This window comes from Anguilla rostrata, chromosome 8 (genome assembly GCF_018555375.3).
Source record: "Anguilla rostrata isolate EN2019 chromosome 8, ASM1855537v3, whole genome shotgun sequence".
Lineage (NCBI taxonomy): Eukaryota > Metazoa > Chordata > Actinopteri > Anguilliformes > Anguillidae > Anguilla > Anguilla rostrata.
In genome coordinates, this window is record NC_057940.1 from 39,790,586 (window position 1) to 39,807,581 (window position 16,996).

The 16,996-nt window shown below is 40.3% G+C and overlaps 1 protein-coding gene across 2 annotated transcripts in view; it reads left to right on the top strand.

Moving 5' to 3' along the window:
* The window catches only part of LOC135261696 (collagen alpha-3(IX) chain-like), a 38,705-nt gene that overhangs the window by 10,945 nt on the left and 10,764 nt on the right, over positions 1-16,996 (top strand). Inside the window, exons 4-20 of one of the 2 annotated variants that reach the window (XM_064348232.1) lie at positions 687-816; positions 3,756-4,152; positions 5,674-5,754; positions 9,981-9,998; positions 11,508-11,600; positions 11,969-12,004; positions 12,340-12,411; positions 13,094-13,138; positions 13,544-13,579; positions 14,023-14,046; positions 14,934-14,987; positions 15,106-15,177; positions 15,575-15,616; positions 15,746-15,802; positions 15,986-16,039; positions 16,447-16,500; positions 16,641-16,694. In XM_064348232.1, coding sequence (XP_064204302.1) covers positions 687-816; positions 3,756-4,152; positions 5,674-5,754; positions 9,981-9,998; positions 11,508-11,600; positions 11,969-12,004; positions 12,340-12,411; positions 13,094-13,138; positions 13,544-13,579; positions 14,023-14,046; positions 14,934-14,987; positions 15,106-15,177; positions 15,575-15,616; positions 15,746-15,802; positions 15,986-16,039; positions 16,447-16,500; positions 16,641-16,694 — 1,319 coding nt within the window. The remainder of the gene's footprint in view (positions 1-686; positions 817-3,755; positions 4,153-5,673; positions 5,755-9,980; positions 9,999-11,507; positions 11,601-11,968; positions 12,005-12,339; positions 12,412-13,093; positions 13,139-13,543; positions 13,580-14,022; positions 14,047-14,933; positions 14,988-15,105; positions 15,178-15,574; positions 15,617-15,745; positions 15,803-15,985; positions 16,040-16,446; positions 16,501-16,640; positions 16,695-16,996) is intronic. The other variant, XM_064348233.1, reaches the window with a different exon arrangement.

Below are 16,996 nucleotides of genomic sequence, written 5' to 3' on the forward strand. Positions count from 1 at the left end.
CTCAGCTCACAAGACACTTAACAAGGCAAAACAACAGAACAATTAAGAATTTTTTTTAAAGCATTTCATTTCCCAGGGCTGTTTGAGTTGTTATCCTTCTTACAACCTCTGACGTTAAAATCTAAAATACAGCAAATAAAAACATTCCACTTATGGCTGCCATTTTGTAGCAGTGTAGAACACCCCTGACTTAGCGAAACCTTAATTGTGCAAGTGTTCCCCACATGAGAAAGGTTTAATTTCATTTCCCCACCCACAAATCTATCTCACATGTTAAGTAATTCTCAGAACTTAAGCAGATTTCACCTCATAAAAACATATTGCTGTGATGTGATGACTGAATTTCCAGGCACTGCTGGTTGTGGGAAGAAATGAAATTGCTTACCAGACTATAATCATAGCTGGTAGGTGATAAACATAAAACATGGATTTATGAAAAAAAAATGCATTAAGAGTACTTGAGGCAAAGTTTCTACCCTGTAATATGTTTGGTTGTATACCTGTGGTGAAGTACATTCTGGGTGCTATGATTGGTGGTCGTTGAAGTTTGCTTCCCCCTGCACCATGAAATGTGCCATGCTATGCGACTTTCCAGTATAATTATTATCACTGTAGCACGTGTACAGCAGAGTATGACAGAAGCGTGAGCTGTGTCAAAGGCCTTTTCTCCCGTCTTCCTTTGAAAGGGTTCGATCTGATCACGCAGTTCCAGCTGGACGTAATTCCTCTGAAGGGGGTGCGGAAGGTGGACGGCTCGACGCCTCTTCAGGTGGCGTACCGGCTCGATAGGGAGGCTAATTTTCAAATTCCAACCAGGTAAGCGGAAAGTACACAAGAGGCCGTCCTCAACAGGTGTTGCGTTATTACAGGTCCGAGGCAGGTGTTGTTCCATGGGCAGCCTGTCATTGGAAGAGAAAACGTGCCCAAACCTATTTCAGCATCTGAGTATGAGGCTAGAGCGCGGACCCACCTTTTAGCAGTTTTTTATTACAATTTTTTAGGACATGACCAGGCGTATTGCATCGCGCATTCTTGGATGTTTTTTTTTTTTGCTTGTTAAAAGAAGGGGCAGAGAATCAGAGAGGACAGGTGATAGTCTCTCTTGCTCAGAGAAGCTTAGATTTTCTGTTTCAGTTTGTCACAGTCTTTGCATAGTGTGTTTATGAATATACACATATTATTTTCTGTGTGGACATACACTTCTGGCCGTTGGTGAATCACCTGTCCAGCTAATGGTTTTAAATAATTCATTCACTCTTTAAAAATTCAATCTTCATTCAAATGTTTGAACTTTATGTGAAGGTTGATTCATAAATCCAATTATCTTTTCTGAAAATTAGCATACACTACTGGCCACCTGAATTTCAAAGCAGATTCAAGCCTAGATATGGCTTTTCTGTATGAAGAAGAGGTATGACAACTTTTATGTATCACCTGATTTTTAAGTTCTTTATTTTCATTTTTGTGTTCAGCACAATGTGTTGCAAATTTGTATGAAAAGTGTTCTATAAATAAAGGCTGATTGATTGATTGATATTGGCCAGAATTCAATCAGAAAGTGTCCTTAACTTTTACACTCAATGAAATATTACCTCTCTTTTGTTAGCACTGTTTGGCAATTTTAACAATCACCTAAAGTAAATAAAATTGGAATCAATCGAAAAAAGTTTCAATTGTTAATTGATTATATGAGGTAATATGAGGACAAAAGCAAATGATGAGTGAAGCCGGGCAGTGGTGACAGTGAGCAACGTTCTGTGAGACTTCCTATCAATCATGTCAGGCTAATTTCGGAAATAAGATTAAGTATTTCACCTGTGTGTTTTCCCTAAAACCCCACGGAAGCAAATCAGACTCATGAATGAACTTCTTTTTCAAGTATTCAAAAATAGAAAAGGAAAATACCAGAACCTGCAATGCTCTAATGTCACAGTGAGCATCTGCAATCTCAGTGTGCGTTTGTGCCGTACGAGAGAGCCGCGGCGGCACCGCGTGAAATACAAATGGAAACTGCTGAGCGAAGTGAACTCGTTCTTGCCGTGGGATCGCGGGATGCTCGAGCGGCCTTCATTTATTTTATTGCGTTACAGGAAACTCCTGTTTTTTATTGCCTCGCCTTGATCCATTTACAAGATGGTTAAAGTAGGCTGTGGCATCCAGCTATAAATACACCACCCATCGAGGCCCTTGCTTGTTAACAAACAGCGAGCAGCAGACGAGAGAGGGACCCATGCTGTCAGGCCTCCTTAATTGATTTGCTCTGCTGAGTGCTGAGCGCTGAGGTGCCACGTGCGGCCCTCTGATTTATAACACAATGGGGGAAGACTAGCTGCTCTGTTCTTTTGAAGTGATGATGAATATCATGTATGCATGCGTGCCTGACAGTTGGGTAAAAGCTTTGAACTTTTTGAAACGTTCTTTTCAATGAATGTTTCATTCATGATGGTTGTGTTAAGGGCTGGGCCTCTAGGACATGAGGTAATCTCCTGAGGCTTTGTGCTCAGGGCACGAGCTACACGTCTCTCTCTTGCTCTCTCTCTCTCTCTCTCTCTCTCTCTCTCTCTCTCTTTCTTATTGCGTGTGTGTGTGTGTGTGTGTGTGTGCATACAAGTGCATGTCCAAATGTGTGTGTCTGTGTGCATGCATGCAAGTCCAAGTGTCTGTGTGTCTGTGTGTGTGTTTGGGTGTGCATGTGCATGTCTGTCTATGTTTTGCATGTGCATATGTGCCAGTTCTGTCAGGACCACTGTCATCAAAGTAGAACTTTATTGACAATAAAGGCAATACAGTTATGTTTGGTGGTATGGCTCTGTTCTGGAGCTCTCCCGCCAACCACGCAGCCCGCGTGGAGAAGGCCGGGGGGCCAGCAGCCAAACCCCCCTAGACGGGTGCACACAGAACAGATCCAGCAGCAAAGCAAGTTTTTAACACATAGGGATGGAGCAATACAAATTCTTAACACATAGGAATGGAGAAATACAAATTCTTGACGCATGGGGATGGAGCTGGGGTGGTGGAGGGGATTTACGAAGCAACGTGCAGCGCTTGCATGCAGGAGGAGCAGCCGAATGAATAGAGGGAGGCTGTTTAAGTAGACTGCCCTGTTAGTGAATGTACTGTGATAGGCGAACATCACTCAGCTGAGCCATCAGCTGATTCAGCCGGAGCGCTTGACTCTCGTGGCCTGCCAGAACTACGCGATGCTCCATTTTGTATGTGCATGTGTTTGTGTCAGTGTGTGTTGTTGTACATATTCACATATTTGCGTACCTATACGTGCATGTGTGTGTGTGTGTGTGTGTGTGTGTCCTTGTGCTCAATTTCATGTGTGTATGTGTTTGAAGTAATTGTGTATGTGTGGGAGAGAAAGACACTGGTGTCTGCTTTGTTTTACCGTGAGCCAAAGATAAGCTTCCTGCTGACAGACCTCCAGAACAGAGTACAACTGTTATACCCTGCTGACTTCATTAACTGCAGATAAGAGTAATGCCTTGGAGTCAGGAATCAAAATATAGGTTTTTGTGGTCACAAGAATTAAACAGTCACAGACAGGGATTATCCAGCGAGGCCTTCTGTTCTCCGGCTAATTGGCCGTCTTCACCTCACTCACTCAACATGAACACAGCACTTTCCATCCTCATTTTCTGCGTTAGGGCTTGAATTTTTAAGCAAGCTTATTCCAAGGTGACAGCGGGACATGGATTTTGGCACCGCGGCAACCAAAGAGACCGCTGTCTTCCTCTGTCCTCCCCTAGGCTGAACTTCCCCAGGGGGTTTCCGGAGGAGTACTCCTTCATGGCCACGTTCCGCATGATCAAGAACACGGTCAACAAGGTGTGGAACGTCTGGCAGGTGGTGGACGAGGACGGGAGCAAGCAGGCGGGGCTGAGGCTGAACGGCGACCAGCAGGCCCTGGAGTTCTTCCTCATCGGGATGGACGGCGACCTCCAGACGGTCACCTTCCCCGGCCTGTCCGTCCTCTTCAACACCAAGTGGCACAAGGTGATGGTGGGCGTGGAGAGGGACCAGGTCACCCTGTACGTGGACTGCCAGCCCGTCGACAGCAAGCCCATCAAGGGCAAGGGCTCGATCAACACCGAGGGGGACACCCTCATCGGGAGGCTGGATGCCGACCCCAACTCTTCTGTTGTGGTGAGTTCCTCAGCTCTGAACCTATGACACGTGATTGTTCTGTAGTCGGACTATTATAATTCTTTGTCACACAGCGTGTGACACCTCTGGGAGGGAGATGCGGCAGTTCTGGGTCTGCACCCTGATTGTCATATGGAGAAAGAGAGAGCGCACCCACACCAACATGAAAACAAATTAACTTCTTCACCTTTCTCCTTCAAAGGTTCTGGGCAAAAACATAAACTAAAACAACAAAGACAAACAAAAGCAGAACCCAGCAACAGCTTTTCAGCTGGTCTCAGCAAGCCAGCATTTCAGTTGCCAGCCCCTACATTTTTCAGTGACTGTTTTCCTTCCCTTTGTCTTCAACAAACGAAAGCTCCAAAACAAAATCACTCTCTCAGCATGTTTTCCCCCTGGTCTTGGCCCCGTACTGTGGAGAGGAACTCACCTTCAACCACCTGGGCTAATTAGTTAACCCAACCCAGGTGTGTGTGCTCTGTCCACCCATAGGCGTGGCCGAGACAAATCTGCTCCACTGGACCCAACGCCACAATTCTCCACCCCCAGAATTCAACGACAGGCTAAATTGGCTTGCACTGAGATCGCTCCCTCCCGGGTTTGACACAATTTATGTCACACACCGTGCACACCCACACCAACACAAAAAGAAATACAGTAAACAACTTCATCTTTCCCACAGGTTCCAGGCAAAAAACTAAAACAACAAACTAAAACTAAAAGAAGAAAGACAAAAGAAAGCAAAACCTAGTGACAGATTTTCAGCTTTCCGTTGGTCTCAGCTGCCTAACTTTTCAACCTGGCTGAGACAAATCCACTCTGCCAGACCGAATGCCACATCCTCATTGGTGATTCTTCCTTGTCCCCTGTAGGGGACATGAGCCTCTGGTCTTAATCTCAAGAGCCCTATATTCTACTACAGTATGCTGAAACATACACTACTCTACACTGACCAGTGTCTATTTTCTACATGATAGACCACATAGAGAAAGCAAGCACCAGACAGTGATATTTCTCCTTGGTGAAAACTAGCATCTTCTGGGTGCTTGTGCTTGGTATAGAGTGACCAGATTCCCTGAAGGACTGTATATATAATGCAAAGAGAACTTACAATGATGGCAGTTACAGTCAGTAAACTCATTGAAATATGGTACAACTGAAATATGGGTGTGAAAAAGGAATGTAACTGGGACTGTCCCGGAAAAACAGAATGTCTGGCCACCCTAGCTTTGTATACTGCCAGTGGTGATGGTAAACTTTCTCAAAAGTTGAAGCCAGGTCCACCTTTTAACATATTTATATGAAGCATGTGCAGCCACAATAGTGTAAACTATTTTAAATTCAGTGGTTCCGTTGCATTTATGAGGGCTACATGAAAATGTATGAATTTCAGTAATCAGGTAATACAAGTTAAATATCCAACATGAGGAAACAACAAAAAAGGATTGTCCTAAGGATAAGACAAGTTCCATGAAATTATGGAAAATGGAACGGTGAAAAAATGTTATCTTCTTTTCTCAGTTTGAACTCCAGTGGATGTTGATTCACTGTGACCATAAAAGGGCCCAGAGAGAGAGCTGTTCTGAACTGCCCCAGACTGAGGTAATCCCCGCTCATCTATAGATGTTTGCCACAGACCTTTATTTCATAAGCAAGGGAACATGATCTTGGGTACCTACCTATACTCTCCAGAAAGAAATACACACATGTACATACACATGCATGCACACACTCATGCACATACAGACACACGCTCACACGACCATACAACACGTGCACACCCACCCACAAGCTCATGTATGTGCGCATAGATGCTCGAATGCACAAACGAGTCAGTTATATGTTTCTCAGTACTTTAAGAATGTGCCAGAACATAACCGCTAGTCTGTATATGCCTGGAGTTTATAAGAATATTACATTTTAGAATTAAGAATGTATTGAAGTCTCGCTGATAATGCAAAGCACCTGTCATCAGACCCTGTCTTGCTTGAGACTAGTCATTGAAGCACAGATGCAGTTTTGTGGACCCTCTTAGCCTACCACCTACTGTATGTTCTTCTGAGATATAATCAAATCACTGGGCATCTCTTCACTAAATTGATAGGTACACATCACTCAGAGTCTAGAAACTAATGGCATCGGTACACATCACTGTTAGTGTATAAACTAATGGCATCGGTACACATCACTGTGAATGTATAAACTAATGGCATCGGTACACATCACTGTTAGTGTATAAACTAATGGCATGGGTACACAGCTATTGACTAATGCATAGTACAAGTCACTGTGAGTCGATTAACTAATTGGATAGGTACACACCACAGTACGTCTGTTCAGTTTATACATCACTGTGAGTTGCTTCCTGTGTATGCTTTTTATTTCTATCTGAGGAAACATGTGAAGAAACATATTTGGTGCTTGTCTGCCTCTGCATGGGAGCATGATTTAATGAGCTCCGGTACATCTCGCCACCTGCTTTTCTCTGCCTCTTTGATTTTTATGCATGAGGAATTAATCAGTTCCTGGCCTGTGTTTTAATTCATCAGTCCAAAAGGAGAACTCCACCAGAAAAAAGAAAAAAAAAACAATTTGTTAACAAAACACAACACCTCTTAATCTGAAGACAATTTGCGTTTATTTGGCCTCAACTTAAAAAAAATAAAATAAGAAATAGACACATGCATACAAAGTGATCATTTTTGTGTTTCTTTCTAACAGTGTTAACCTGAGCAACATAGAGCAACATTGTCCAAAAATATGAGCATTAAGAATAATGTACATTTCACTTGAAGTGCTTTGACAGTGAGTGTTCAATGGCATATTCAATTCAAACAAAATTTATCTCACTTTATCTCAATAATGCTTACATGTATCGCAATATGGAAACCAGATGTCAGAGGTTTGTCCCTCCATCCATCCATTATCCATACCTGCTTATTCCTGGTCAGGGTCACAGGGGGTGCTGGAGCCTATCCCAGCATGCATTGGGGGAGAGGCAGGAATACACCCTGGATATGTTGCCAATCTATCGCAGGGCACACACACCATTCACTCACCATTCACTCACACATTCATATCAAAGGTTTGTGCCAATGGAAATTAGTTTGTTTTAGCAATTTACACTTATGGTTAAGAATGATTAGTCTGACTATTCTTTAAAATACCTGACTTTTCATGCAAAAAGCTTTTTGTTTTCATTGCATGCTGAGTTTAGATCAATGTTCTCCATTGTGCAGAATGGTCACAAGCTGTAAGAAAATTGAAACTAATAAGACCATTGAGACTTGTCAGTGACTTTCAATTATCCTGGCGGTGTAATAAAAGAAGAATGAGTTCATTAATTTTGTTTTATTGGTTCCATTTGATTACATAAAAAGTCACCCGGACAAGGTCAACTCTACTTGTGTTCATTACAAATACAGCCGAATGCTTTAATCTCCGACAGCTTAAAGGCACTAAGTTTTGTATTTAGATTTAATTGTGTTCTTTACTTCAAATTTGTGTTTTACAATCAGTTTCATTTATTTCCAGCAAGTTACAGTATTTTGTTAATTTCTTTTAAGAAGGAGGATTTATTTTTTAAGAAGGAGGTTTTCTTTTAAGAAGGAGGATTTCTTTTTAAAAAGGATTGCACCTCTGGGCCACTGTAGTTTCTCCTTAATTTCTACAAAGTTAAATTGGCATAAAAAACTGCATCTTGCAGTATTATATAGAAAATAGCATTCAAATATCAACATTCTAGTAATTGCCTCTCGAGGGTCAAGTTATGCCTTACTTTAATGAAATACAAAAGTGAGACAAATAAAATATATTACTAAATAGAATATATTATTGTGTGGCACCACAAGGCAGGAAAAAATGCTTGAGCCAGGACAAATGCTTCAGTGAAGTCTACAGTACATGTCCCACGTGTAGGATGTCTGCCAAAAAGCTGAACTCCTTAGTCACCATTTAACAAATCAGAATACCGCAGAATGCCTGGTGTGTGTGTATGTATATATATATATATAGATGGGTAACATTTTATTGTTTAATTCAATTGTTAAAAATAACTTACTTTTACTCACCAATATTTGGTTTCCTCTTCTTCAATATTATATAAAATATTTTATGCTTACCATATGCTCAAAAATATTAAACAGGGAAGTGCTGTTTACATTTAGCATGATGATATGTATCTATTTCATTTTAAAATGACTGATGATGATTCATTAGTGCAGTGAGGACAGTGAGGAAGTTGGAGAGAAGCAAACTTGCGAAGTCCAAGGTCACTTGCTATTTAATAAAAGCTCCTGCGTCTGGCCTGGCTGCCACAATTTCCTGGCTGCATCCTGTTTCTTTGATTTATCCCAGTTTCAAACAACTTTAACTTAAATCTAGTTTGTTTGATTAGCATATGCCTTTAAAATGATGGTAAGATAATCTAAATCATTTTGAGATTAATGATTCTGTTGCTGTAAATTTCAGATTTGGGCTCTTATTCTTGTTTTACATTGTGGCAGATTCATTGTTTTAGCTCCTGCACACCAAGAATTAAAGCATAAGTAGACGTACGAGAACTTTTTTTATTTTCTCTGGTAGAGTTTTTCAAGAAAATCAGGTGCAACTGCATGTTACATATGCATGTGTGTGTGTGTATATATATATATATATATATATATATATATATTCTGGTAATCACACGCACATGCATGTTATTATATTTATTTATTTTTTATTTCTATTTATTCTATTTATTTGATTTTTTATTTTATTTTGCCGAACTAATTTTGCTTACCCAACAATGTATTATTGAAATGCAGAATGCAGCAATACATAATGGCAATTCACTTGTGTCCTGATTTAGTTATGCATGAAATGATGCTATGATACGACACCTCCCACTCAGTAACTTGTGCATCAGTGTACATGGAGAAATGTGAAAATTTTAGAAAAATGTGAAACAGTGAGTTTTTGAGGGGAGCCAGTTTCTAAAGCCAAGGCTTCATAAAACAAAAGCATGACTACAACATGTGTATTATAACACATGTGGTCACTGCATTGTTTGACACATGTATTATTGTACTCCAGTCATTAACGGTGCCAGAAGCTATTTAAGGTGATCTGGCTGGTCAGGAGCCACCTGCTACACAGATGACTGTCGCTCCTCTTTCAAATCTCCTTCTTTTATGACTTAGCAAGAAGAACTATAGCTTACTAGCTTTATCACAGTCCAACCTGTTATCTTCTGTTTGGTCGATAATGTTTTGAAACAGATACGCAAACATTATTTTTACTTTCTATAGTGTTTGATGTTTTCTGACTGCCAGTCCAGGTTGTTCTTGCAGTGCATAAGGACAGTAGTTAGATTATGTCCATCATCTCAAAACATTTGGTGCACATTCCATAAGTGCAAATTATCCAAATCCAGAACACATCAGGGGCCAAGTTATTGAGAGAGAGGCATGCGTTCATGTGTGTTTTACTATTACAGTTGACACAGGCATTTCTGTCACTCAGCGAGCACACTGTGAAACATGAGTTATGACAAGTTGCATCCATTTGCCCTGCAGCAGGATTGACAGACGTATCAAGTTTAAGTTAAATTCACTGATTCGATTTGTCATTCATGGTTATGAATGGTTATGACAGATATTATGCTTATGAGAACTCTATATAGCCTTTATGATAGAGGGTGTAATCACAGGTCCACCCTCCTTTCTGCTTATCTTATGGAGCATGTGGCCCTCATGACTTGTGTTTTGAACAGGTGTGCTCTTTCTGACTATCTGGTGAGGGGTGTTTGCTAACTCTGCATTTATTTTATTTTTCTCCTGCTTCTTCAGATGTTTCCCAATGCCGAGGTATTTATTTTTCTATTTACGACTGCATCTTTGTCTTGTGTTTTCTTTCGTGTGTTTTTTAAAGCAAATAATCATCTCCTTGCTTTGTTTCTAGGCTTAACACATTCGTTGATCAGTGAGAACGTTCTGGTAGCGTGTCACGTGTCGTGTGAAGTGTGCTGCTCCGGCATGAAGTCACACATTGTTGGCCTGATCTGTTGTCGTCAGCGCAGGCTGAAAAGAACAAATAGTTTTAGGGGGTGCTAATTAGTTACAGAAATATACAAATAGATCACACGCATTATTCTTGGTGTCGCGTGGCTCATCCTGCTGAGACACTCTGCTCCAGAGTGTCACTTTACCGCACAGCCTGGAACTGAATGCCAGCCAGTGCTCAAATGAGCCGAGCAGCCCTACAGCATGGCTTCAGAAGTGGGCGTAGTGTCGCTGGGGAAAGGAGAATTTCAGTCAATTACTGTCCCTCAACTCCTCACATAAGAGTGACACCTCTGGTCAATCAAGTCAACTGCGCACACTCATTTTCATAGCTCAGCCGGTAGACAGTGAACTGAAAGGAAATGGCAGCTTCTTTTCCACTGTCAAAATAGATGAATTGTGGGTAACGCAACAAGGAGACCTAAGAATATAATTTGCCATTCCTTATTTGGCATTCATTATTCTTGGTATTTAAAGGGAAAATACTTCTGTAGATGATGTTGGTTGTCACAACTTATCAAAATTTAAGCCGGGTTTAAACCTTAAGGGGTTCACAGGGTAGCATAGTTATAATTGTTTTGCATAGTCATCTGCTTTTCATCCACATTATTATGTCGTGTTCATATGTAAGCTACTCTATGGCAGGCTATTTTATTCAAATCCAGCCAATTTTTAAAAGCAACAGGATTCACATGTACAACCACTACATGAACTAATGAAATCTCAGCAGTGCGTAGAAGCTTTGAAGTACACACACTAATAGAATGCTTGATTACTTGATGTGTCATAGGTCATTCAGACGTCATCATTTAACTCTTTAAATAGTGTAACAATACAATACCATCAAGCTTCATATCAGATGCAGAAAAAAATGTTTAATGGTTGCATTGATCTTTACTAACTTTGTGTTGAAGCACATATAACCTCTTTATTCTTTACTATATTTTTCCCAAGAACCTCTGACAGTGTCAGATGACAACACTGATAATTGGTTAGGTGATATAGCTGTGGGAAAAGATGTGTGTTTTATGGGGGAAAAGAAGAAGAAAATATCCAAGTCACAGTACCATAGGTTACATGGCTGAAATGTTACATGACAAATGACCTCAGATGATTCTGTTCCAATGAATGCCTTTTTTATCTTCAGGAGCTTGACTTTCATTGGTGATTCATTGTAATATCTTGTATGCCTGACGAATAGCGATACCTTAATGAAGTTGCACATATTGCACCTGTATAAAACGCACCTGTTAATTCCTGGCAGACATTACAGTAGTTCTGTTTTTATTGATTTGTTGGTTTTTCTTTCCCCAGCCTGACCCTAAACCGGTCCCAGGCCCTGCTGGTCCCATGGGCCCCGAGGGGCCACGCGGGCCCCAGGGAGAGAGTGGCAGAGATGGGCGAGACGTAAGTAGGAAAACATTCACTCATTAGCATTACAGCATTCACTCATTAGCATAACCACGTCTAACCATTACTGGAGCATACAAGGCATGGTTCTCAGTACATAATTCTGGTTTAGGTCTATAACCTGTGGCTGTAACTTTAAACAATAACATTTCAAGTCACATTTCAAATAAGATAGAAGTTACATTTCATAGCAGAGCTGAAAGTTACATCAGCACATAAGGATAAGGATAAGGACCAGGAGGGAGTGCTTGGCTCCCCTAGCGATAAAATATTTCTGGAATTATTTCAATGATGTGCAAGTGCATCAAAGCTTCATAATCTGTGGTTGACGGTTATCGATCAGTCATAAAGTTGTGCTTTTGCAGGGACTCCCAGGCCAGCCTGGTGCTCCTGGTTCTCCTGTAAGTATGATCTGTCCAATGGCTGTTTGGTGGTCAGGATGTTTTATGCTATAGCTCAAATGCATCTCATTATTCCCAGAAACAAGATCATTTGTAAAGGTAAATTAGCTGCTTATGTCCACAGGTATTTGCACCTGATGAATGGGTCGGGCCTCTCTTCAGGCTAATGGCTCGTTATGCGTTGTCTGACGAGGGTTAACGCAGACAGAGGCCTCTGCAAATCGCATGGGTTTAATTGATTACGTGTTTGACCGGTGATGCACCACCGTAGCTTAGCAACAGTTGCAGGCAATGTGCTCTCCTGATAAATTTGTCTTCATCCGTGTCTCATGCAGGGCAGCAAAGGGGAACAGGGCGAGATTGGACTGCCTGGACAGAGGGGGCTTCCAGGGCTCCCAGGACCAGCAGTAAGCATCACATTGCTCAAACAAACAAACAAACAAACAAATTAATTAATTAATTAATTAATTAATAAGTAAAATGTCTCTCTACCAAAGCACGTCAGTGCCAGGCACTGCTAAACTGGATCAGCTATGCCCGATTATCGCACTCTGTTTGTGTCTGTGTGCATGTACAGCTAAATGCAAAAGTATTGGGACAATGGCAGAATGTTTGTTATTTTGGCTCTGTACTCCAACACATTAGATTTGAAATTAAACCATGAATATGAGGTCAAAGTGCAGACTGTCGGCTTTAATCTGGGGGTAGTTACATTCAAAGCAGGTGATCCCTGTGGAATCCTTTTCGTACAGTATGTTACCCTTAATTTGAAGGGAGCAAAAATAATTGGACAAGTCACAACATAAAGATCTCATATTTAGTACTTTGTTGCAAATCCTGTGCCTTCCATTGACTACCTGAAGTCCACAACCCACCACCAGAGCTGGGTATCTTCCCTGGTGCATATGTGTTTATTCATGAACTGTATGTTTGTGTATGCATAGTTCTGCATGCATAATACCCAGCTGTGTAAATTGATCATATGTAAAATAAGCTCTGATAAGAGTGCCCATGGAGTGATTAAATGCTTAAATGAGCTGTACTATAATGTGATACATTTTGAATAACATTTTGTCCCTCTTTTCTAAGGGAGGGAGTGGGCCAATGGGACCAAGAGGACCTGTTGGTGAAAGAGTGAGCATCTTCCTTTTTTTGCATATATTTTGAGTCCTTTTATTTGCTTTACTAGATGTGTTCAGCATTCCATGTAATCAGAGTCCAAAGCTGTTGAAAGGTGTTCCATAGTATTTCTAAGTACTGTGCTTTAATTTTATACAGTACCCAATTAAAGTTTGATTGAAGGCTATGATAGGCAGATGTTGTGTACAGTTAAACTTCAGTATAGAATGACTGGACTGTCAGCTATTGGAAAAATTCTATAAATGAATGTCACATTCAGTGATATTTATGGTGTTTGACCTTGATAATACTCGATAATACTCATGAAAAAGTCAAAATGCTGCATGATATCTAGCTTTTGTAATATATCAGTTTTCAATCACAAAAGGGTTGTTCCTTTTTACTTGTGCCCAATGACAGGGAGTGCCTGGCTTTCCTGGTCCACCAGGTCCTCCAGTAAGTTCCAGTTCCATCATATTATAGCATTTCATATTCACAGTGTAATGCAGCCAAACTGGGGAAATTTCTAGAAATAGTTGGACAGCCTAACAGCAAATCTTACAATGACTCAGTCTCATTAATATTTGTATGGATAGCCACGTTTGATCCATTAGAGCTTAGCATTTGATCCGTTTTATCCTTTATTAACACAGCTTTACCACTGCTCCATCTGAGACTGGTGAAAACAGCTAGAATGAGATCGAAGTTACGAACAGAATGATTATCAGTGCACTTGTAACTTCTATCAAAAAGTCTGGCAACATCCATTGCTTTTCTTTCTTCAGAAGTTGTCCTGAGTGTATACATTTAGAACATAGCACACACACAAAAGTTTTATTTTTCTTGCTTGGGAATTGCACCAAATTTCTCATCCTCTGTTTGTGCCTTCTGTTTTACAGGGACCCGAGGCAATTGGACAACCTGTATGTTCAAAACAATTTACACTTCCTGTTTCCTGTTCATGTACAGCGGTTAAGGCTGTAGTTCAGCTGACCTTCAAAAGCTGAGCTTCAGGCCAGCTACTTCTCAAGATATGTGCACTGCCTAAGTACAGACATCTCCTAATGGCTATCAAAGAGCATAAAACCTCTAGGTTTTGCTATAGTTTACATTTACAAATTGTTATTCTTTCTTTATACAGCTTAGTCAGACCTCCGAAAGAATTTTATGTTAATGCTTGGCATTTGTTTGGGAATCCATTCCTAAAAGTCCATACTTCCTGATTACTGTTCTAAAGTCCATTTCAAGTGGTAGTTCTTGGTTTCAGTCCAGTTTTTAATGTTTTTTAAGATGTAAAATAAAACCTTTAAACCTTATGAGCTGATTTCACAAATATTAAATTTGTGTTGGACTAAAATGATTTTTTTTATTTTTATGGAGAATCTCCATTCAAAATTGAATTTAGTCTAGGACTAGTCTTAATCTGTGTCTGTGAAACCGGCCCTCTATGTTAATACTGCTGTAAATGTGTGTAAATGGCTTAATACAGTATATATACATATATATATATATATATATATCATTAAATTTCATTATTTTCCTATAAAGGTTTGACCTAAACAACGTAATAATGTCAACTATATAACATATTACACATTACTTCAGCAATATTATATTTTGTATAATGAAGTTGGGGAGGATGTTTCCTTCTGGTTTTTTGAAGGAGATTGCATACCGCAATTATAAAATGAATGTTTATTTTTTTGGAGTGGAATTTGTTTTAGCTGATATTGCCTCTGTCATAATAATTTAATTTGGCTATATTGCTCTTCATAATGATGGATAGTGTTCATTATTGTGCCTCATCCAGGGACCTCCAGGAAAACCAGGTGAACCTGGAGACTCTGGGAACATAGGACCTGAGGTAAGTGCCATCGATTAAGTAAACCAAATCATGCAGTTCCACAAGTCACTAAAAGGAGTTTACATGACATTAACATTAAAAGAAGTGTATTAAAAGCTATGTCTTTGCATTTTGGCAGGGTCCCCCAGGACCAAGTGGTGACATAGGAGCACCGGGTTTACCTGGAAAAGCAGGACCCCCAGGACCTGTGGTAATATACTTCATTGAACTTACTCCTCTTAATACTAAGCTGAATATTAATCTCCGTATTTCAATGTATCCATACAGTCACATACTGCATCATGCTTTCAGCCCACTCGTCCAAAACACAATTTAGTAAATTGTACTCTTGGATTTTTGAAGCGTTTAGTGTGTGACATTAGCCCTTATGTTATGCTGTGTGGCCGTCAGGGACATCACTAATTTATATCTCTTTATATTTAAGTGGCTCTTACAGTCAGGTATAGTGCAACTACTGTATGCGTACACATCATTACAGTACATAGCAGTTCTGAAGTGGCACTCCAGATCTGCTTCCTTGCTCTGCATGCTGATGCTTTTGCATTCACTGCTATTGAATAAATAAAAGAGTTTGGTCTGTTTTTCAGGGCCCTCCTGGACCCCCCAGCCCAGAGGGAAGTGGTGAACCGGTGAGTCTCATTTTTTTTAGAGGACTAGGCCTCAGAAATCGCTGTATGCGCTGCGACGTGTTTCATCTAGCTATCAGACTCGAAATGCCTCAACCGCCATAAAACAACGGCTCTTTTGATTTGCAACAGTGCCAAGCTGCATGTCCCGCAGGACCTCAAGGAAACCCAGGGATGCCGGGAATCAAGGTGATGAATCATAAAGTTATCTACTATTGTTATAATACTGGATTACCAAAATACTTTCTGATCATTGGGTAATTACTTAAGAGGAATTAACATACAATCCAAGGAAATGGTGGCCAATATTAGGCAAGATTAGACATGCCTCATACATCCTACCAAGTTTTTGAATTGACGCACAATTTCCAGGGTCACAAAGGGATCCAAGGAGAGCCAGGGGAACCAGGAAAATCTGGACAAAAGGTAAAATAAACTGTTAAGTGAACAGGAAGATTCAGTGTGGATTACAAAATAGGTGATGTATATTTTTTTGCATAATTCCCATTTACAATACTAGACACTGAAAAATGAGTAATAACAAATGTACAATTCCCAGCCTTAAAACAACACTTGAGACTTAAGCCTTCTGGTGCATTAGCCTAATTGGTAGACCAGGGGTTGAAGGAACTAATCCTCTGCTGAAGCTGTAGATATTTTCAGTGCCATCTGCAATGAGTAAAATTAAACTAAATGCACTGTGACTCCTCAGCAAACCAAAATAGAAAATAAAAGTCATTAAAAGTGTACGTAGGTCAAATGCACACAATCTCGGAATGTATGGACCTGGAAATTTTACAGCCAGCGGCTGACTGTGCTTGTTTTCACCAAAGGGAGAACCAGGACCCTCTGGTGTGCAGGGCCTGCCAGGACGGACAGGAAGTGAGGTCAGTGTTCAGTAGTTTGTCTTCGCTAGGCTCGCTTATATGAAATTAGCGCAGTGCTACTTTTATACTTCTTGGATTTCAGTGATAAACACCATAAAACATACCATTTGCATCAATTTAATATAATATTTTTTCCCCAGGGGCCAAGGGGGCCAATAGGACTTGCAGGTTCCTCTGGAGACAAAGGAGATAGGGTAAGCTGGAACATCTGAAAACCTGTCTGTAAGTGATGTATTCCATCATTAATTTAGAAATGAGCAGATCAAGAGTTGAGGGGCCATCAATCTTACAGTTCTTACAGTTTTTACTGAAAGTTAATCACAATATGGCGTAATAGATGATGTCAATTTATGTCAAATGATATAAAACTGTCATCACTTTTATCGGTAAATGTTATAACTGATGTTGCTGTAATAACGTTTACCGATAAAGGTATGACAGTTTCGCGTAATTTGACAAAAGCTGACATCATCCGTTATCCCATCTTGTGATAGCT